The sequence below is a fragment of the Pristiophorus japonicus genome, chromosome 11 (assembly GCF_044704955.1).
Source record: "Pristiophorus japonicus isolate sPriJap1 chromosome 11, sPriJap1.hap1, whole genome shotgun sequence".
Taxonomy (NCBI): Eukaryota; Metazoa; Chordata; class Chondrichthyes; family Pristiophoridae; genus Pristiophorus; species Pristiophorus japonicus.
Genome location: NC_091987.1, coordinates 26,684,696 through 26,707,455, shown reverse-complemented (window position 1 = coordinate 26,707,455; position 22,760 = coordinate 26,684,696). Strand labels below are relative to the sequence as shown.

General features: G+C 49.1%; 1 protein-coding gene across 1 annotated transcript; it reads right to left on the bottom strand.

Annotated features, from left to right (window-relative positions):
- Nucleotides 1-17,922: 17,922 nt before the first annotated feature.
- Nucleotides 17,923-22,141, bottom strand: LOC139275519 (cuticle collagen 2C-like). The gene is made up of 2 exons (XM_070892689.1): nt 21,961-22,141; nt 17,923-18,416 (listed from the first exon to the last, which is right to left on the bottom strand). Exons 1-2 carry the CDS (start codon nt 22,139-22,141, stop codon nt 17,923-17,925), a joined length of 675 nt encoding a protein of 224 aa, XP_070748790.1.
- Between the last annotated feature and the right edge of the window lie 619 nt (nt 22,142-22,760).

Below are 22,760 nucleotides of genomic sequence, written 5' to 3'. Positions count from 1 at the left end.
GAGAGACGATATTGGCTCAAATGAACAAAATGTTGAATCATTGTGGGTGGAGATAAGAGATAGTAAGGGGAAAAAGTCACTGGTGGGCGTAGTTTATAGGCCCCAAATAATAACTTCATGGTGGGGCGGACAATAATCAAGGGAATAATGGAGGCATGTGAAAAAGAAACGGCAGTAATCATGGGGGATTTTAACCTACATATTGATTGGTCAAATCAAATCGCACGGAGGAGCCTTGAGGAGGAATTCATAGAATGCATACGGGATTGTTTCTTACAGGATTGTATGTTACAGAAACTACAAGGGAACAAGCTATCTTAGATCTGGTCCTGTGTAATGAGACAGGAATAATAAACGATCTCCTAGTAAAAGATCCTCTCGGAATGGTGATCACAGTATGGTTGAATTTGTAATACAGATTGAGGGTGAGGAAGTAGTGTCTCAAACGAGTGTACTATGCTTAAACAAAGGGATGAGGGCAGAGTTAGTTAAAGTAGACTGGAAACACAGACTAAACGGTAGCACAATTGAGGAACAGCGGAGGACTTTTAAGGAGCTCTTTCATACTGCTCAACAAAAATATATTCCAGTGAAAAAGAAGGGCGGTAAGAGAAGGGATAACCAGCCGTGGATAACCAAGGAAATAAAGGAGAGTATCAAATTAAAAACCAATGCGTATAAGGTAGCCAAGGTTAGTGAGAAACTAGAAGATTGTGAAAATTTTAAACGACAACAAAGAATGACTAAGAAAGCAATAAAGAAAAGAAAGATAGGTTACGAAAGTAAACTTGCGAAAACATAAAAACAGATAGTAACAGCTTTTACCGATATATAAAATGGAAAAGAGTGACTAAAGTAAATGTTGGTCCCTTAGAAGATGGGAAGGGGGATTTAATAATCGGAAATGTGGAAATGGCTGAGACCTTAAACAATTATTTTGCTTCGGTCTTCACAGTGGAAGACACAAAAACCATGCCATAAATTGCTGGTCACGGGATTGTGGGAAGAGAGGACCTTGAGATAATCACTATCACGAGGGGGGTAGTGCTGGACAGGCTAATGGGACTCAAGGTAGACAAGTCCCCTGGTCCTGATGAAATGCATCCCAGGGTATTAAAAGAGATGGTGGAAGTTATAGCAGATGCATTCGTTATAATCTACCAAAATTCTCTGGACTCTGGGGAGGTACCAGCGGATTGGAAAGCAGCTAATGCAACGCCTCTGTTTAAAAAAGGGGGCAGACAAAAGGCAGGTAACTATAGGCCAGTTAGTTTAACATCTGTAGTGGGGAAAATACTTGAAGCTATCATTAAGGAATAAATAGCGGGACATCTAGATAGGAATAGTGCAATCAAGCAGACGCAACATGGATTCATGAAGGGGAAATCATGTTTAACTAATTTACTGGAATTCTTTGAGGATATAATGAGCATGGTGGATAGAAGTGTACCGATGGATGTGGTGTATTTAGATTTCCAAAAGGCATTCGATAAGGTGCCACACAAAAGGTTACTGCAGAAGATAAAGGTACGCGGAGTCAGAGGAAATGAATTAGCATGGATAGAGAATTGGCTGGCTAACAGAAAGCAGAGAGGCGGGATAAATTGGTCCTTTTCGGGTTGGAAATCGGTGGTTAGTGGTGTGCCACAGGGATCGGTGCTGGGACCACAACTGTTTACAATATACATAGATGACCTGGAAGAGGGGACAGAGTGTAGTGTAACAAAATTTGCAGATGGCACAAAGATTAGTGGGAAAGCGGGTTGTGTAGAGGACTCAGAGAGGCTGCAAAGAGATTTAGATAGGTTAAGCGAATGGGCTAAGGTTTGGCAGATGGAATACAATGTCAGAAAATGTGAGGTCACCCACCTTGGAAAAAAAACAGTAAAAGGGAATATTATTTGAATGGGGAGAAATTACAACATGCTGCAGTGCAGAGAGACCTGGGGTTCCTTGTGCATGAATCCCAAAAAGTTAGTTTGCAGGTGCAGCAGGTAATCAGGAAGGCAAATAGAATGTTGACCTTCATTGCGAGAGGGATGGAGTATAAAAGCAGGGAGGTCCTGCTGCAACTGTATAGGGTATTAGTGAGGCCGCACCTGGAGTACTGCGTGCAGTTTTGGTCACCTTACTTAAGGAAGGATATACTAGCCTTGGAGGGGGTACAGAGACGATTCACTAGGCTGATTCCGGAGATGAGGGGGTTACCTTGAGTAGACTGGGTCTTTACTCGTTGGAGTTCAGAAGGATGAGGGGTGATCTTATAGAAACATTTAAAATAATGAAAGGGATAGACAAGATAGAGACAGAGAGTTGTTTCTACTGGTCGGGGAGACTAGAACTAGGGGGCACAGCCTCAAAATATGGGGGAGCCAATTTAAAACCGAGTTAAAAAAGGAGGGAGAGAGAAAACAGGGAATTATAGACCGGTCAGCCTGACATCGGTAGTGGTAAAATGATGGAATCAATTATTAAGGATGTCATAGCAGTGCATTTGGAAAGAGGTGACATGATAGGTCCAAGTCAGCATGGATTTGTGAAAGGGAAATCATGCTTGACAAATCTTCTGGAATTTTTTGAGGATGTTTCCAGTAGAGTGGATAAGGGAGAACCAGTTGATGTGGTATATTTGGACTTTCAGAAGGCGTTCGACAAGGTCCCACACAAGAGATTGATGTGCAAAGTTAGAGCACATGGGATTGGGGGTAGTGTACTGACATGGATTGAGAACTGGTTGTCAGACAGGAAGCAAAGAGTAGGAGTAAATGGGTACTTTTCAGAATGGCAGGCAGTGACTAGTGGGGTGCCGCAAGGTTCTGTGCTGGGGCCCCAGCTGTTTACACTGTACATTAATGATTTAGATGAGGGGATTAAATGTAGTATCTCCAAATTTGCGGATGACACTAAGTTGGGTGGCAGTGTGAGCTGCGAGGAGGATGCTGTGAGGCTGCAGAGCGACTTGGATAGGTTAGGTGAGTGGGCAAATGCATGGCAGATGAAGTATAATGTGGATAAATGTGAGGTTATCCACTTTGGTGGTAAAAACAGAGAGACAGACTATTATCTGAATGGTGACAGATTAGGAAAAGGGGAGGTGCAAAGAGACCTGGGTGTCATGGTACATCAGTCATTGAAGGTTGGCATGCAGGTGCAGCAGGCGGTTAAGAAAGCAAATGGCATGTTGGCCTTCATAGCAAGGGGATTTGAGTACAGGGGCAGGGAGGTGTTGCTACAGTTGTACAGGGCATTGGTGAGGCCACACCTGGAGTATTGTGTACAGTTTTGGTCTCCTAACCTGAGGAAGGACATTCTTGCTATTGAGGGAGTGCAGCGAAGGTTCACCAGACTGATTCCCGGGATGGCGGGACTGACCTATCAAGAAAGACTGGATCAACTGGGCTTGTATTCACTGGAGTTCAGAAGAATGAGAGGGGACCTCATAGAAACATATAAAATTCTGACGGGGTTAGACAGGTTAGATGCAGGAAGAATGTTCCCAATGTTGGGGAAGTCCAGAACCAGGGGTCACAGTCTAAGGATAAGGGGTAAGCCATTTAGGACCGAGATGCGGAGGAACTTCTTCACCCAGAGAGTGGTGAACCTGTGGAATTCTCTACCACAGAAAGTTGTTGAGGCCAATTCACTAAATATATTCAAAAAGGAGTTAGATGAGGTCCTTACTGCTAGGGGGATCAAGGGGTATGGCGAGAAAGCAGGAATGGGGTACTGAAGTTGAATGTTCAGCCATGAACTCATTGAATGGCGGTGCAGGCTAGAAGGGCCGAATGGCCTACTCCTGCACCTATTTTCTATGTTTCTATGTTTCTATGAGAAGGAATTTCTTCTCCCAGAGGGTTGTGAATCTGTGGAATTCTCTGCCCAAGGAAGCAGTTGAGGCGAGCTCATTGAATGTATTCAAATCACAGATCGATAGATTTTTAACCAATAAGGGAATTAAGGGTTATGGGGAGCGGGCGGGTGAGTGGAGCTGAGTCCACGGCCAGATCAGCCATGATCTTGTTGAATGGCTGAGCAGGCTCGAGGGGCTAGATGGCCTACTCCTGTTCCTAATTCTTATGTTCTTATGTTCTTATTGCACAGGAACAGGAGGAAGCCCATTCATCTCCTCGAGCCCGTTACACAGGAACAGGTGGCCCATTCAGCCCCTCGAGCCTGTTATACAGGAACAGGAGGAGGCCCATTAAGCCCCTCGAGGCTGTTACACAGGAACAGGAGGAGGCCATTCAGCCCCTCGAGCCCATTACACAGGAACAGGAGGAGGCCGATTCAGCCCCTCGAGCCCTTTCCATAGGAACAGGAGGAGGCCCATTCAGCCCCTCAAGCCCTTTCCACAGGAACAAGGGGGAGGCCTATTCAGCCCCTCGAGTCTGTTGCACTGGAACAGGAGGAGGCCCATTCAGCCCCTCGAGCCTGTTACACAGGAACAGGAGGCACATTCAACCCCTCGAGCCTGTTCCGCCTTTCAATGAGATAACGGCTGATCTGTGACCTAACTCCACTTACCTCCCTTTGGTCCATATCCCTTAACAAAAAGCTACCAATCTCAGATTAAAATGAACCATTGATCTCGCATCCAATTGCCGTTGACGGAAGGGAGTCCCAAACCTCTCCCACCCTGTGTGTGTAGGAGTGTTTCCTAATTTCACTTCTGGAAGGTTTGGCCCTAATGTTTAGACCGTGCTCCCTGGTCCAAGACTCCCCAACCAGCAGATCCAGTGTCCCTCCAGCGACCCTATCTGTTCCCCTAAATATCCTGAAAACTTCGATCAGATCGCCCCTTAACTTTCTAAATCCCAGGGAATACAGCGCTAGTGTGTGTAATCTCTCCTCGTGACTTAATCCTTGGAGACCGGGTATCATTCTGGTAAACCCAAGCTGTACTCCCTCCCAGGCCAATATATCCTCCCTAAGGTGTGGGGCCCAGAACTGCTCACAGTGCTCCAGGTGTTGGGCCCAGAACTGCTCACAGTGCTCCAGGTGTGGGGCCCAGAACTGCTCACAGTGCTCCAGGTGTGGGGCCCAGAACTGCTCACAGTGCTCCAGGTGTGGGGCCCAGAACTGCTCACAGTGCTCCAGGTGTGGGGCCCAGAACTGCTCACAGTACTCCAGGTGTTTGGCCCAGAACTGTTCACAGTGTTCCAGGTGTGGGGCCCAGAACTGCTCACAGTGCTCCAGGTGTGGACCCAGAACCGCTCACAGTGCTCCAGGTGTGGGGCCCAGAACTGCTCAAGTGCACCAGATGTGGAGCCCAGAACTGCTCACAGTGCTCCAGGTGTGGGGCCCAGAACTGCTCACAGTGCTCCAGGTGTTGGGCCCAGAACTGCTCACAGTGCTACAGGTGTGGGGCCCAGAACTGCTCACAGTGCTCCAGGTGTGGGGCCCAGAACTGCTCACAGTACTCCAGGTGTGGGGCCCAGAACTGCTCACAGTGCTCCAGGTGTGGGGCCCAGAACTGCTCACAGTGCTCCAGGTGTGGGGCCCAGAACTGCTCACAGTGCTCCAGGTGTGGGGCCCAGTACTGCTCACAGTGCTCCAGGGTCTAACCGGGGCATTGTCTCGCTATTCTGTAGAAGGAAGGAGGATATTGAGGAATGGAAGCCAGACGTACAAAGGCTGAATCCCGTTTCAATGATACCCCTGGATGTGCTGCTGGGGGCTGTGCGGAGCTGGAGGGAGATACTTTTCCCGAGCAATGAGAGGACGAAATCAGTGGCACAAACCAAGACGGTGTGGTTGGAGGTTGCCGAGGAGATCAGCAGTAGGAGCGTAGTGCCACGCTACTGGATGCAGTGCAGGAAGCGCTTTAATGACCTAACCAGGTTATAAAAGGTGGGTACAGAGGCACATTACCCTGCATCCTGCTGTGCACATCAGCCCAGCCACTGACTCTGCCTTCTCAAGCCTACTTCAGCACCTCACTCCTCATACCCACTCAGCTTACACACGCACCTATCCCTCTCTGCCCATGCACCTCCTCACATCCCCATCTCTCCATTCACCACTAACACACACCCTCATCCTTATGCATTTTCTTGCCTCCCCCACCAAATCCTCTCTATCCATTGGATGAACACATATCAGACAGTGTAGTTAAAGAGGAGGGTGATAAATTAGATGAGATAAACATAGTAAAGCAGGGCATTTGAGCTCTGTTATAATTAAAGGGTTAAAATTGGGTCTCGGAACTAAAAAGGGCTTTTGTTGTGGTCAATATCACATGCTGTGTTACCGGAGGACAATCACAGGAGGACAAGCTGTTGAACCACAAGACGCCCAGAGGGGCAGCTAAACTGGGGAAGGGGTCAACAGTAACACGTTGGAAAAACTCCATTTGGTGTGAGACTTAGGCCAATGATTGTGTGATGTGAAAGGGAAATCATCAAGCAGCAATTGTGCTCGCGGGGTTTGGGCCAATTAAACAGCGTGGGGGGCCATGCACAAGGCTGACATGCATCATTAAGTGTATGAAAGATTGGTTGGAACTTTGTATTATCGGAGAGGCCTGGCTACAGACAACCAGCAGGCGAGCTCCCATCGGTGCAAAATAAAGACTACTGGAATCTTCGAACCCAGACCTGGTGGTGAGTGTTTATTTTAAATACCCCACTACACATAGTGAGAGAGGAAGGATTCAGGGGTAAAAGTAGATAAATGGTCAGACCCAGATGAACTGTATCCCAGGCTGTTATGAGAAGCAAGGGAAGAAATAGCAAGCTGGAAGAAGTAACCAGGAAGGTCAATGAGGGCAGTGTGTATGATGTAGTGCCTATGGATTTTAGCAAGGTCCCACATAGCAGACTGGTCACGAAAGTAAAAGCCCTTGGGATCTAGGGCAAAGTGACAAGTTGGATCCAAAATTGGTTCAGAGGCAGTCTCTCCACATAACTGAAGTCTGTCATGTCTGGAACCGTTCTGGTAAATCTCTCCTGCACCCTCTCCAAGGCCTCGCCTTCTGTAAGATTATAGCTAATTTCCTTTTTAATTAACTAGTTGATTTGCTTATTGATACTTATTTTATATAGGACAGCCGGTGGCCGACACATCTTACAACCCAATCAGTGAAGCCCAATAACGCCACCATCAGTGCCATTTCACCACCACATGTGCCTTCAAACAAGCCAGCAGCGTGCTGAAGATGTGTTTCAGGTGCCTGGACAGATCCGGAGGCACCCTGCAGTACGCACCGGCCAGGGGCTCCACAATGGTCGTGGTGTGCTGCGCCCCGCACACAATGCACAGCAGCGAGGTTTGGACCTGCAGGAGGACCAAGGCTCAGAGCAAAGATGCTCCTTCGGAGGATTGTGAGGAGGAGAAGGAGGAAGATGAGGAGCAGGAAGGTGGTGAGGGCAGTGCACCAACTGTTGCACACAGTGCTGCCCAGGACTTTAAAACATTTGTTCCTGGGATGTGGGCATCGCTGGCAAGGCTGGCATTTATTGCCCATCCCTAACTGCCCCTTGGGAAGGCAGTAATGAGCCCCCTTCTTGAACTGCTGCAGTCCGTGTGGTGATACTTCTTTGTGGCAATTTGGTGCAACTCAGAGGCAGTTAATAGTCAACCACATTGCTGTGGGTCTGGAGTTACCTATCGGACAGACCGGGTAAGGGCGGCAGATTTCCTTCCCTAAAGGGCATTGGTGAACCAGGTGGGTGTTTACGGCATTCCGGTAGTTTCATGGTCACCATTACTGACGTTTGCTGTTCGTTATTCCAGATTGATGTAAATGCCAGGGATTCTCTGATTATTGCAAAGTTCACCGGTTCCACCAGTGAACCCATCTCACAGGCACATACAACGGCCACTTCCACCCCGTCCCCCCACACCCACTCTGCACGCGCCCCCCACCCCGCCCCCCCGCAATGCCACGAAGACAAAGCAGTCCTGCATACAACCAACCATCCTTTTCACAATCGCCCTCGTTGGATGCAATCAATTCATGTCTTTCCATTCATCATCAAACACTGGAAAGGTCGTGCTCAGACCCCTGCTCTGACTGTTGAGATGTTCTTGACCGATGTCCTCTGGGTGTTGGAGCCCGTGAGGGCCCTGCCAAAGACTGCTTCACCTGCACCTGTGCAAGGTTAGACTCAGCCGTCAGGCCCCGAGGCAGTATGTGGGGTGCTGACTCAGGGGGGTTGGGGGGGGGCGGAGGGGAAGCACATTGAGTGCAGTTCCCATTTCCATGTCTCATTTCACCACCATCCCTCTCCCGGCCCTTCACTGTGCTGCAGATCAGTGGGGCGGTGACAGGCCATGGCCAGGGTACCTGCAATCCTGGTTAAGGTGGCCTCCCGACTCGACAATGTTACACTCATAATAAACGGTGAGACTGAGTACTGTGTACAATGAGCAAGTGTGACCTTAGCTCCTTTATTAAGACTCCAGAGAGCAGGTACCTCGTGGGTGGTCTGCTTATATACAGTGTTCCCAAGGGATGCTGGGATCCCTTGGGATTCCAACAGATGGGCCCTCTGGTGGTCAGGTGTGATGTAGGTTACAAAGGGTTAAATACATAACATCACTCCCCCGTGAAGTCAACAGTACATTTATTTACAAGGTGAGACGATCTGGGGCTTTTCGCTCCCTTGTCGATCGTCTCGGTACAAATGCGGGTGTGGGTGAGTTGGTCAGTTCTTCACTGGGCTGTTCGGCAGCCGGCCTTGCCGGGCTGCTGGGGATGGTGAGTTCGGCTTCGTGGTCAACCATGATGTCAGTTGCCACTAGTGTGTGTTGGAGGGTCAAAGTTGGTGGTGTCTTCTTCCGGTTGTTCGTAGCTGTTGGTGAACCGCAATTTGATTTGGTCCAAATGCTTTCCGTGCGTTTGACCATTGGTAAATTTTACCTGAAACACCCTACTCCCCTCTTTGGCTGTGACCGGGCCAGCGAACCAGTTGGGACCATGTCAATAATTGAGCACAGACATAGGATCATTGATCTCAATATCGCGTGACAAATTTGCGCGGTCATGGTACACACTTTATTGATGCTGCTTGCCCTCCACGTGATCATGGAGATCAGGGTGGACAAGAGTGAGCCTTGTTTTGAGCGCCCTTTTCATGAGCAGCTTGGCTGGGGGAATCCCGGTGAGTGAGTGGGGTCTGGTGTAGTAGCTGAGCAGCACTCGGGACAGCCGGGTCTGCAGGGAACCTTCCGACACACATTTCAAGCTTTGCTTAATGGTCTGAACTGCCCGTTCTGCCTGGCCGTTGGATGCGGGCTTGAACGGGGCAGATGTGATGTACTTGATTCCGTTGCGGGTCATGAATTCCTTGAATTCAGCACTGGTGAAACATGGCCCATTGTCGCTGATTAGGACATCAGGCAAGCTGTGCGTGGCAAACATGGCTCGTAGGCATTCAATAGTGGCCGTGGACGTGCTTACAGACATTATTACACACTCAATCCATTTTGAGTAAGCGTCCACGATAATCAAAAACATTTTCCCCAGGAATGTGCCCGCATAGTCTACATGGATCCTCGACCACAGTTTGGATGGCCATGACCACAAACTTAGCGGTGCCTCTCTGGGTGCATAGTTCAACTGAGAGCAAGTGTTGCACTGGCGCACACACTACTCTAAATCTGAGTCGATGCCAGGCCACCACACATGGGATCTGGCTATGGCTTTCATCATTACAATGCCTGGGTGCGTGCTGTGTAGGTCACAAATGAATATTTCACTGTCTTTCTTGGGCAAGACCATGCGATTTCCTCACAAAAGACAGTCCGCCTTCAGGGACAACTTGACTTTGTGCTGTGGAACGGCTTAATCGCTTCCTGCATCTCCACTGGGACACTGGACCAGCTCGCATGGAGGACACAGTTTTTTACCAGGGACAGTAAAGGAACCTGGCTGGTCCAGGTCCTGATCTGGAGGGGCGTAACGCGGGACTTCTCGTTCTCAAATGCCTCCATGACCATGAGCAAGTCCGCAGACTGTGCCATTTCCACCCTGGTGGTGGGCACTGATAGCCAACTGAGAGCATCTGCGCAGTTCTCTGTGCCCGGTCTGTGGCGGATTACATAGTTGTATATCAACAGCGTGAGCGCCCATCTTTGGGTGCGGCAGAGGCATTGGTATTAATCCCTTTGCTCTCCGAGAATAGCGATATGAGCGGCTTGTGGTCAGTTTCAAGCTCAAACTTGAGGCCAAATAAGTACTGGTGTATTTTTTTTAACCCGTAAACGCACGTCAGAGCCTCTTTTTCAATCATGCTATAGGCCCTTTCGGCCTTGGACAAACTCCTGGATGCATACGCAACCGGTTGCAAAATCCCTGATTCATTAGCCTGTTGTAACACACACCCGACCCCGTATGAGGACGCATGGCAAGCCAGCACTAATCATTTACATGGGTTATACAGGACAAGTTTGTTCGAACACAATAAATTTCTGGCTTTCTTAAAAGCAGCCTCTTGTGAATTCCCCCATACCCAGTCATCTCCCTTGCGCAGTAGCGCATGCAGGGGTTCTAGCAGGGTGCTTAACCCAGGTAGGAAATGACCAAAATAGTTAAGGAGGCCCTGGAACGACCACAGCTCCGTCACGTTCTGTGGTCGCGGCACGTTCTTGATGGTCTCCATCTTGGCGTCGATGGGTCTGATGCCGTCTGCTGTAATTCTTCTTCCTAAGAATTCGACGTCCTGTGCCAGGAAAACACACTTCGAGCGTTTCAACCTGAGCCCCACGCGATCCAACCGACTGAGAACCTCTGCCAGATTCTTCATTGTGTCCCAACCTGTAACCAATATGTCGTCCTGGAAAACCACGGTGCGAGGAACTGACTTTAGCAGGCTCTCCATGTTCCGCTGGAAGATCGCTGCGACCGACCGAATTCCAAACGGGCACCGGTTGTGAATGAACAGCCCTTTATGCGTGTTGATGCAAGTGAGGCCTTTCGAAGACTCCTCCAGCTCTTGCATCATGTAGGCTGAGGTCAGGTCTAGCTTGGTGAATGTCTTCCCTCCAGCCAGGGTCGCAAATAGGTCATCTGCCTTGGGTAGCGGGTACTGGTCCTGCAGCGAAAAACGGTTAATCGTTATATTATAGTCCCCGCAAATTCTAACTGTACCGTCCTCATTGAGTACCGGAACAGTCGGACTGGCCCACTCGTTGAATTCCACCGGCGCGATGATGCTTTCACGTTGCAGCCTTTCCAGCTCGATTTCCACTTTTTCACGCATCATGTATGGTACCGCCCGAGCCTTGTGGTGGATGGGTCGGGTACCGGGAACCAAATGGATCTGCACTTTCGCCCCCGAGAAGCTTCCAATGCCTGGCTCGAATAACAATGGTAACTTGCTTAGAACCTGGGTACATACGGTGTCGTCGACGGACGAAAGTGCTCGGATGTCGTCCCAGTTCCAGTGGATTTTTCCCAGCCAGCTTCTGCCAAACAACAGCGGGAGTTCGTGTACTGCTCCATCATGGGAGACTTTGACTTCTGCACTGCCAATTACAGGGATTAGTTCCTTGGTGTAAGTCGTTAGTTTGGTGTGAATGGGGCTGAGCTTGGGCCTGTGTGTCTTCTTTCCCCACAGCCTGTCAAAGGCCTTTTTACTCATTATGGACTGACTTGCCCCTGTATCCAGCTCCATAGACCCTGGAATGCCGTTCAGTTCAACTTTCAACATTATTGGTGGGCATTTCGTCATGAATGAGTGTACCCCGTACACCTCTGCCTCCTCCGTACAAGTTTCCAATTCAGTCTGATCCACTGTGGATCGATCTTCCTCTGCAACATGGTGGTTTGCAGGGTTTGCAGCTCGCCTGCACATTCGTTGGAGGTGTCCCATTGTTCTGAAAACATTGCATGCATAGTGCTTACAGCGGCACTGATGGGGCCGATGATCACCCCCGCAGTGCCAACAGGGTGTTAGCTGCCTCACATTAACAGATGATGGCGGTCTCTGGGTCAATTGAGGTTGGGTCACAGCAGCTGGCGTGAACGTTCTGCCCTGTACATTTCTGCTCAAAACCGATGTTACTTTATGCACAGCACTGGCCGAAACATCTTTGTTCTGCGGAATCTGCTTGGTGCTGTCGCTGGTGGACATAAATGCCTGGGCTATCGTTATGGCTTTACTCTGATTCGGAGTTTCTACAGTCAACAGTTTGCGAAGGATTGTCTCATGTCCGATGTCCAGTACAAAAAAGTCTTTGAGCATTTGTTCCAGGAATCCCTCAAACTCACAATATCCTGTGAGGCGCCTTAGTTCGTTGATACGTGTAGAACCGATATCTCGCCATTAAAACACTTCCTTTAGGATTTAGGTGCTCCCGGACCAGCATACACAATTATTCGTAGGATTCCTCTGTTGGTTTTACCGGGGCCAGGAGATTCTTCATGAGGACACAGGTTGTTTCCCCACAGACAGTTAGGAGGATCGGCCTTCGTTTGGTAGCGATCTCCTCCCCTTCCAGCTCATTGGCCATGAAGTATTGGTTGAGTCTCTCCACGAAGGCCTCCCAATCGCCCCCTTCTGAGTCTCCAGGATGCAGACTGTTCTTTGCATTTTCGTGCAGTTGTTCGTTACCTCGTCGCCCATTATTACACTCATAATAAATGATCAGACTGAGTACTGTGTATAACGAGCAAATGTGACCTTAGCTCCTTTATTAAGATTCCAGAGTGCATGTACCTCGTGGGTGGCCTGCTTATATACCGTGCTCCCAAGGGATGCTGGGAACACTTAGGACTCCAACAGGCAGGCCCTCTAGTGGTCAGGTGTAATGCAGGTTACAAAGAGTTAAATACATAATGGACAAGGCCTTGCTCATAGAAACATAGAAACATAGAAAATAGGTGCAGGAGCAGGCCATTCAGCCCTTCTAGCCTGCACCGCCATTCAATGAGTTCATGGCTGAACATGAAACTTCAGTACCCCCTTCCTGCTTTCTCGCCATAACCCTTGATCCCCCGAGTAGTAAGGACTTCATCTAACTCCCTTTTGAATATATTTAGTGAATTGGCCTCAACTACTTTCTGTGGTAGAGCATTCCACAGGTTCACCACTCTCTGGGTGAAGAAGTTTCTCCTCATCTCGGTCCTAAATGGCTTACCCCTTATCCTCAGACTGTGACCCCTGGACTTCCCCAACATTGGGAACATTCTTCCTGCATCTAACCTGTCTAAACCCGTCAGAATTTTAAACGTTTCCACGAGGTCCCCTCTCATTCTTCTGAACTCCAGTGAATACAAGCCCAGTTGATCCAGTCTTTCTTGATAGGTCAGTCCCACCATCCCGGGAATCAGTCTGGTGAATCTTCGCTGCACTCCCTCAATAGCAAGAATGTCCTTCCTCAAGTTAGGAGACCAAAACTGTACACAATACTCCAGGTGTGGCCTCACCAAGGCCCTGTACAACTGTAGCAACACCTCCCTGCCCCTGTACTCAAATCCCCTCGCTATGAAGGCCAACATGCCATTTGCTTTCTTAACCGCCTGCTGTACCTGCATGCCAACCTTCAATGACTGATGTACCATGACACCCAGGTCTCGTTGCACCTTCCCTTTTCCTAATCTGTCACCATTCAGATAATAGTCTGTCTCTCTGTTTTTACCACCAAAGTGGATAACCTCACATTTATCCACATTATACTTCATCTGCCATGCATTTGCCCACTCACCTAACCTATCCAAGTCACTCTGCAGCCTAATAGCATCCTCCTCGCAGCTCACACTGCCACCCAACTTAGTGTCATCCGCAAATTTGTAGATACTGCATTTAATCCCCTCGTCTAAATCATTAATGTACAATGTAAACAGCTGGGGCCCCAGCACAGAACCTTGCGGTACCCCACTAGTCACTGCCTGCCATTCTGAAAAGTACCCATTTACTCCTACTCTTTGCTTCCTGTCTGACAACCAGTTCTCAATCCATGTCAGCACACTACCCCCAATCCCATGTGCTTTAACTTTGCACATTAATCTCTTGTGTGGGACCTTGTCGAAAGCCTTCTGAAAGTCCAAATATACCACATCAACTGGTTCTCCTTTGTCCACTTTACTGGAAACATCCTCAAAAAATTCCAGAAGATTTGTCAAGCATGATTTCCCTTTCACAAATCCATGCTGACTTGGACCTATCATGTCACCATTTTCCAAATGCGCTGCAATGACATCCTTAATAATTGATTCCATCATTTTACCCACTACTGAGGTCAGGCTGACCGGTCTATAATTCCCTATTTTCTCTCTCCCTCCTTTTTTAAAAAATGGCGTTACATTGGCTACCCTCCACTCGATAGGAACTGATCCAGAGTCAATGGAATGTTGGAAAATGACTGTCAATGCATCTGCTATTTCCAAGGCCACCTCCTTAAGTACTCTGGGATGCAGTCCATCAGGCCCTGGGGATTTATCGGCCTTCAATCCCATCAATTTCCCCAACACAATTTCCCGACTAATAAAGATTTCCCTCAGTTCCTCCTCCTTACTAGACCCTCTGACCCCTTTTATATCCGGAAGGTTGTTTGTGTCCTCCTTAGTGAATACCGAACCAAAGTACTTGTTCAATTGGTCTGCCATTTCTTTGTTCCCCGTTATGACTTCCCCTGATTCTGACTGCAGGGGACCTACGTTTGTCTTTACTAACCTTTTTCTCTTTACATACCTATAGAAACTTTTGCAATCCGCCTTAATGTTCCCTGCAAGCTTCTTCTCGTACTCCATTTTCCCTGCCCTAATCAAACCCTTTGTCCTCCTCTGCTGAGTTCTAAATTTCTCCCAGTCCCCGGGTTCGCTGCTATTTCTGGCCAATTTGTATGCCACTTCCTTGGCTTTAATACTATCCCTGATTTCCCTATATAGTCACGGTTGAGCCACCTTCCCTTTTTTATTTTTACGCCAGACAGGAATGTACAATTGTTGTAATTCATCCTTGCGGTCTCTAAATGTCTGCCATTGCCCATCCACAGTCAACCCCCTAAGTATCATTCGCCAATCTATCCTAGCCAATTCACGCCTCATACCTTCAAAGTTACCCTTCTTTAAGTTCTGGACCATGGTCTCTGAATTAACTATTTCATTCTCCATCCTAATGCAGAATTCCACCATATTATGGTCACTCTTCCCCAACGGGCCTCGCACAATGAGATTGCTAATTAATCCTCTCTCATTACACAACACCCAGTCTAAGATGGCCTCCCCCCAAGTTGGTTCCTCGACATATTGGTCTAGAAAACCATCCCTTATGCACTCCAGGAAATCCTCCTCCACCGTATTGCTTCCAGTTTGGCTAGCCCAATCTATGTGCATATTAAAGTCACCCATTATAACTGCTACACCTTTATTGCATGCACCCCTAATTTCCTGTTTGATGCCCTCCCCAACATCACTACTACTGTTTGGAGGTCTGTACACAACTCCTACTAACGTTTTTTGCCCTTTGGTGTTCTGCAGCTCTACCCATATAGATTCCACATCATCCAAGCTAATGTCTTTCCTAACTATTGCATTAATCTCCTCTTTAACCAGCAATGCTACCCCACCTCCTTTTCCTTTTATTCTATCCTTCCTGAATGTTGAATACCCCTGGATGTTGAGTTCCTAGCCCTGATCATCCTGGAGCCACGTCTCCGTAATCCCAATCACATCATATTTGTTAACATCTATTTGCACAGTTAATTCATCCACCTTATTGCGGATACTCCTTGCATTAAGACACAAAGCCTTCAGGTTTGTTTTTTTAACACCCTTTGTCCTTTTAGAATTTTGCTGTACAGTGGCCCTTTTTGTTCTTTGCCTTTGGTTTCTCTGCCCTCCACTTTTCCTCATCTCCTTTCTGTCTTTTGCTTTTGCCTCCTTTTTTCTTCCTCTGTCTCCTTGCATTGGTTCCCATCCCCCTGCCATATTCGTTTAAATCCTCCCCAACAGCACTAGCAAACACTCCCCCTAGGACATTGGTTCCGGTCCTGCCCAGGTGCAGACCGTCCAGTTTGTACTGGTCCCACCTCCCCCAGAACCGGTCCCAATGCCCCAGGAACTTGAATCCCTCCCTGCTGCACCACTGCTCAAGCCACGTATTCATCTGCGCTATCCTGCGATTCCTACTCTGACTAGCACGTGGCACTGGTAGCAATCCCGAGATTACTACTTTTGAGGTCCTACTTTTTAATTTAGCTCCTAGCTCCTTAAATTCGTTTCGTAGGACCTCATCCCTTTTTTTACCTATGTCGTTGGTACCAATGTGCACCACGACAACTGGCTGTTCTCCCTCCCATTTCAGAATGTCCTGCACCCGCTCCGAAACATCCTTGACCCTTGCACCAGGGAGGCAACATACCATCCTGGAGTCTCGGTCGCGGCCGCAGAAACGCCTATCTATTCCCTTCACCATTGAATCCCCTATCACTATCACGCTCCCACTCTTTTTCTTGCCCTACTGTGCAGCAGAGCCAGCCACGGTGCCATGAACTTGGCTGCTGCTGCCCTCCCCTGATGAGTCATCCCCCCCAACAGTACTCAAAGCGGTGTATCTGTTTTGCAGGGGGATGACCACAGGGTACCCCTGCACTACCTTCCTTGTACTACTCTTCCTGCTGGTCTTCCATTCCCTATCTGGCTGTGGACCCTTCTCCTGCGGTAAGACCAACTCACTACACGTGATACTCACATCATTCTCAGCATCGTGGATGCTCCAGAGTGAATCCACCCTCAGCTCCAATTCCGCAACGCGGACCGTCAGGAGCTCAAGGCGGATACACTTCCCGCACATGTAGTCGCAGGGACACCGGAAGTGTCCCTGAGTTCCCACATGGTACAGGAGGAGCATAACACCCGACCGAGCTCTCCTGCCATGACTTAACCCTTAGATACACTTAAATTGGCAACAACAATGTTAAAAGTTACTGACTAATGTAAAAAGAAAAAGAAAAACTACTCACCAATCACCAGCCAATCACTTACCCCCTAGGCTGTGACGTCACCTTTCTGTTTCTTTCTACTTTTTTTTTTGCCTTCTCCCTGTAGCTGCACAAGTACGCCTCTCGACTCCCGCTGGCCTTTATAGGCCTCTCGCCAACCCCGGACTCGCGCTGCTCCGAGCTCCCGCCTCCTCGACTGACTGCTTGAACTGCTCGACACCCACTGGCCTTTATAGGCCTCTCGCCGACCGGGGACTCGCGCTGCTCCGAGCTCCCGCCTCCTCGACTGACTGCTCGAACTGCTCGACTCCCGCTGGCCTTTATAGGCCTCTCGCCGACCCCGGACTCGCGCTGCTCCGAGCTCCCGCCTCCTCAACTGACCGGCATGGCCGGCATGGACTCATGTGGCTGCTACGTTTGATGTTCCACGCAGTCGGCTGGTCACTTTGAGCAAGAAGCCATCATGGCAGTGCCATTCGACACCAACACACTCACGCTGGAGGCGGGCTCCTCCAATCTCTCTGCAATGGTGGACAGTGTGCTCGGAAAGGCCGTCAGCCCATCGCACATTCTCTGCTGCTGCAGAATAATTATACCCTTCATCAATGGCCCCCGGGATACAGCACCTGGCCGTCAGATAGTGGTGGCCGCCCATCCACCTGGTGAAAGAATTAACTATCAGACACACACATGGCCTACAATGTGAGGGAACTATGGTCAACTTCAGAATGGTCAGTGCCAACATTCTTACCTTGCCAGTCCCCATTCATATTTTTTATCTCCCACCGGGCCTTCACATGTGCAGCATGAGTTGATGGAGGTCATGCACGATGATTCCTCCGAGGAACTCAATCACTCTGAGGGTGATCCATCACACGACTCATGCAGATCCTGTGCCAGCTCAGATACCAGCACTTCAGGGCGACCATCCTCCTCCTCATCTTCATCCTGCTAACCACAATCCTGGGGCCCCTGGAGGTTCTGGGGGTCCTGGGGGTCCTGTGGGTCCTGGTGGTCCTGGGGGTCCTGGTGGTCCTAGGGGTCCTGGGGGTTCCTGGTGGTCCTGGGGGTTCCTGGGAATTCCTGGTGGTCCTGGGGGTTCCTGGTGGTGCTGGGGGTCCTGGGGGTTCCTGGTGGTCCTGGTGGTCCTGGTGGTCCTGGGGTTCCTGTGGGTTCTGGGGGTCCTGGTGGTCCTGGTGGTCCTGGGGGTCCTGGGGGTCCTGGGGGTTTGGGGGTCCTGGTGGCCCTGTGGGTCCTGGTGGTCCTGGGGTTCCTGGTGGTCCTGGGGGTCCTGGTGGTCCTGGGGGTTTGGGGGTCCTGGTGGTCCTGGGGGTCCTGGTGGTCCTGGGGGTCCTGGGGTTCCTGGTGGTCCTGGGGGTCCTGGTAGTTTGGGGGTCCTGGTGGTCCTGGGGGTCCTGGGGGTCCTGGTGGTCCTGGGGGTCCTGGGGGTTTGGGGGTCCTGGTGGTCCTGGGGGTCCTGGTGGTCCTGGGGTTTGGGGGTCCTGGTGGTCCTGGGGTTCCTGGGGGCCCTGGTGCATGAAACACAAAAGGTTAGTATGCATAGAAACATAGAAACATGGAAAATAGGTGCAGGAGTAGGCCATTCTGCCCTTCGAGCCTGCACCACCATTCAATAAGATCATGGCTGATCATTCACCTCAGTACCCCTTTCCTGCTTTCTCTCCATACCCCTTGATCCCTTTAGCCATCGGGGCCATATCTAACTCCCCCTTGAATAGATCTAATGAACTGACATCAACAACTCTCTGCAGTAGAGAATTCCACAGGTTAACAACTCTCTGAGTGAAGAAGTATCTCCTCATATCAGTCTTAAATGGCTTACCCCTTATCCTTAGACTGTGACCCCTGGTTCTGGACTTCCCCAACATCGGGAACATTCTTCCTGCATCTAACCTGTCCAGTCCTGTCAGAATTTTATTTGTTTCTATGAGATACCCTCTCATTCTTCTAAACTCCAGTGAATACAGGCCCAGTACATCCAGTCTCTCCTCATATGTCAGTCGTCCTATCCTGGGAATCAGCCTGGTGAACCTTTGCTGCAATCCGTCAACAGCAAGAGCGTCCTTCCTTGGTTAAGGAGACCAAAACTGAACACAATATTCAGGTGAGGCCTCACCAAGGCCCTGTGCAACTGCTTTAAGACCTCCCTGCTCCTATACTCAAATCCCCTAGCTATGAAGGACAATATACCATTTGCCTTCTTCACCGCCTGCTGTATCTGCATTCCAACTTTCAATGACTGATGTACCATGATACCCAGGTCTCATTGCACCTCCCCTTTTCCTAATCTGCCGCCATTCAGATAATAGTCTGCCTTCATCTTTTTGCCACCAAAGTGGATAACCTCAAATTTATCCACATTATACTGCATCTGCCATGCATTCGTGTACTCACCTAACCTGTCCAAGTCACCCTGCAGCCTCTTAGCATCCTCCTCACAGCTCACACCGCCACCTAGCTTAGTGTCATCTGCAAACTTGGAGATATTACACTCAATTCCTTCATCGAAGTCATTGATGTATATTGTAAATAGCTGGGGTCCCAGCACTGAACCCTGCGGCACCTCATTCTGTGAAGGACCCGTTTATCCCGACTCTCTGCTTCCTGTCTGCCAACCAGTTCTCTATCCACGTCAATACATTACCCCCAAACCATGTGCTTTAATTTTGCACACTAATCTCTTGTGTGGGACCTTGTCAAAAGCCTTTTGAAAGTCCAAATACACCACATCCACTGGTTCTCTCTTGTCCACTCTAATAGTACATCCTCAAAAAATTCTAGAAGATTTGTCAAGCAAGATTTCCCTTTCATAAATCCATGACCGATCCTATCACTGCTTTCCAAATGCACTGCTATTTCATCTTTAATAATTGATTCCAACATTTTCCCCACTACTGATGTCAGGCTAACCGGTCTATAATTACCCGCTTTCTCTCTCCCTCCCTTTTTAAAAAGTGGTGTTACATTACCTACCCTCCAGTCCATAGGAACTGATCCAGAGTCAATAGACTGTTGGAAAATGATCACCAATGCATCCACTATTTCTAGGGCCACTTCCTTAAATACTCTGGGATGCAGACTATCAGGCCCTGAGGATTTATCGGCCTTCAATCACATCAATTTCCCTAACACAATTTCCCCCCTAATAAGGATGTCCTTCAGTTCCTCCTTCTCGCTAGACCCTCGGTCCCCTAATATTTCCAGAAGGTTATTTGTGTCTTCCTTCGTGAAGACAGAATCAAAGTATTTGTTCAATTGTTCTGCCATTTCTTTATTCCCCATTATAAATTCACCTGAATCTGACTGCAAGGGACCTACGTTTGTCTTTAATAATCTTTTTCTCTTCACATGGAAGCTTTCGCAGTCAGTTTTAATGTTGCCAGCAAGCATCCTCTCATACTCCATTTTCTCCTAATTAATTCCCTTCTAATTAAACCCTTTGTCCTCCTCTGCTGAATTGTAAATTTCTCCCATTCCTCAGATTTGCTGCTTTTTCTGGCCAATTTATATGCCTCTTCCTTGGATTTAACACTATCCCTAATTTCCCTTGTTAGCCACGGTTTAGCCACCTTCCCCGTTTTATATTTACTCCAGACAGGGATGTACAATTGCAGGTACAGCAAGTGATCAGGAAGGCCAATGGAATCTTGGCCTTTATTGCAAAGGGGATGGAGTATAAAAGCAGGGAAGTCTTGCTACAGTTATACAGGGTATTGTTGAGACCATACCTGGAGTACTGCATGCAGTTTTGGTTTCCATATTTAAGAAAGGATATACTTGCTTTGGAGACAGTTCAGATAAGGTTCACTGGGTTGATTCCGGAGATGAGGGGGTTAACTTATGAGGAAAGGTTGAGTAGTTTGAGCCAGTGGGAGCAGGAGGATCGAGGTCTATAAAAGGGCAGTGGCAGTCAGTGGTGTGGTGTATGTAGGCACCTTTGGTAATGACTCCACGAGGCAGGGTATGATACTTGCAGTGTGCAGGTAACCCTTAAGTCTCCAGCAGCAGCATCCTCTGGTGTACAGGTAAGGTGTGTACAGTGTAAGGGTATATATAGTGTTACAGACATCATACAACAATACAAGCATGCATATAAACAACACTCCCCCCTGAGCATTTTTAATATCCTTATTGTCATGATCTGGGGAGGTGATCGGTGGTGGGCTGTGGGAAGTTGTGGTGAGGGTTGTGTGGGCGCCAGGTGTGATCCCTGTACTTGAGGCTGGCCTCATACATTTCCCCCCCTTCACACATAGACCATGTGGGTGCCACTGTTGTGGGATCCCTCAGGGGGATAGCCATAGCAGCAGTGGGTAGGGTGCATACTCTGTGATGTGGGTAATTGTGTGGTGGTGGGCAGGGCCACAGGACTGTGTGGGCTCCTTGTCCTCCGATTGGGATGAGAGTCTGATCTCAGAGAAGCTGGAGGGTATTGGCCTCTCGCTTCTGGTGTTGGCCCTGGTAGCCAGAAGGTGTAGGGCTGGTCTGGGGCAGGTTGTCAGTGGTAGTGGTTGTGCTGCCCAGTGACCACTGTCCCTGTACTGGGTCTGCTCCCACTGGGTGTGTGTGGCCCTTCCTGGGACATCACATTTGTCCCAAAGGTCCAGGCTACATGGTCAGGTAGCCCGCTGGACCTGGGAGTCTCCCACAAGGGGATTCCTCTAGCATCAACATGGTCCCTGTAGGACCCAATGTCCTTTAGCAGTGTCCTACCATAATACATGACACCATGCTCTGATCACACATAGTCGAGCCTACATTACTGAGTGCCTTTGCAGTATAAATTACAGCATTTGCATCACTTTTTGGTGTCATGGTCTCACCAGACATTGGATATATTAGGCATTTCAAACTCTCTGTCATAATCATCAAACCTACCAAGTTTGTTCTTAACCTTACTTACACAAGCATTCATCTCATTTGTCACATTAGTTACACCAGCATCACAATTCATGGTTACATTATCATACTTGCACCCTTTTACTGCAACTTTAGCTTTAAAGTCCTTGTCATCATTGAGTTGAAACTGTCCCTTTAAATTTTTTTGGTTACCGATCTCCTTTCTGGGAGCCGTCCAATCCGATTGGCCGCTCAGTGCCACGTGTTGCCCCTCCAACGCTGCCCCTCCTGGTCTGGCCATGGTCATTTTCTTCGCAGGTTCTTCTCCTCGTGGTCCAGCTGCCATCTCCTCCAGGTAGGCAGTGGTGGTCTTTTCTTCCTCAGGTTCGGCCATGGACGTCGGGAATCCGCTTCTTTCGATGATGTTCGCCTCTTGGAGTCCTGCCCCGGCCCGGAAGGTGGAGTTTGGGCTTTCGGTCCTGGAGATTTCGCTGCGATGTTGTGGAGTCATCGCCGCACAGTCGAGCTGGACGGTGGGATCTCTGGATGCAGCGATGGATCCATGTTCGATGTCGATTGCTGGAGCCCGGAGGCCGTTGCCACTTCGACCGACTTGGACCGAGTTCATCCAATTCCTTCCCAGCAGTGTGGGACCATCGGCGGCAACGATCCACAGGGGGAGTTTGTTCAACACACCGCCCTGGGAGACCTGGACGTCCACGCTGCCAACAACCGGATTTTACCTTTGGTGGAGGTGAGCAGCTTCGCTTGGACAGGATGCAGTTTTGGTCGATTGGCGGGATTTATCCGAATATTTTCAAAGGTCGTTTGGCTCATCAGAGACTGGCTCGCCCCTGTATCGATCTCCATAGAAACTGGAACCCCGTTGATGTCTACTTCCATCATCCACGGAGAACTTCCATACTCTTCTTCCAGGGGTTGAGCAGCTTCATCTTTAACTGTGTCGGAGCCCCGGTGATCAGCCAACTCTTCAGCGATGCGGTGAATAAAGC

Bases quoted from the DNA above. Each gene is read 5' to 3' on its own strand.
- LOC139275519 (XM_070892689.1), bottom strand. From the start codon at position 22,141: ATGGCCGAACCTGAGGAAGAAAAGACCACCACTGCCTACCTGGAGGAG. The intron at 18,417-21,960 runs GTAACCAAAAAA...TTCATGCACCAG, and splicing joins GGCTCCCAGAAAGGAGATCG to GGCCCCCAGGAACCCCAGGA.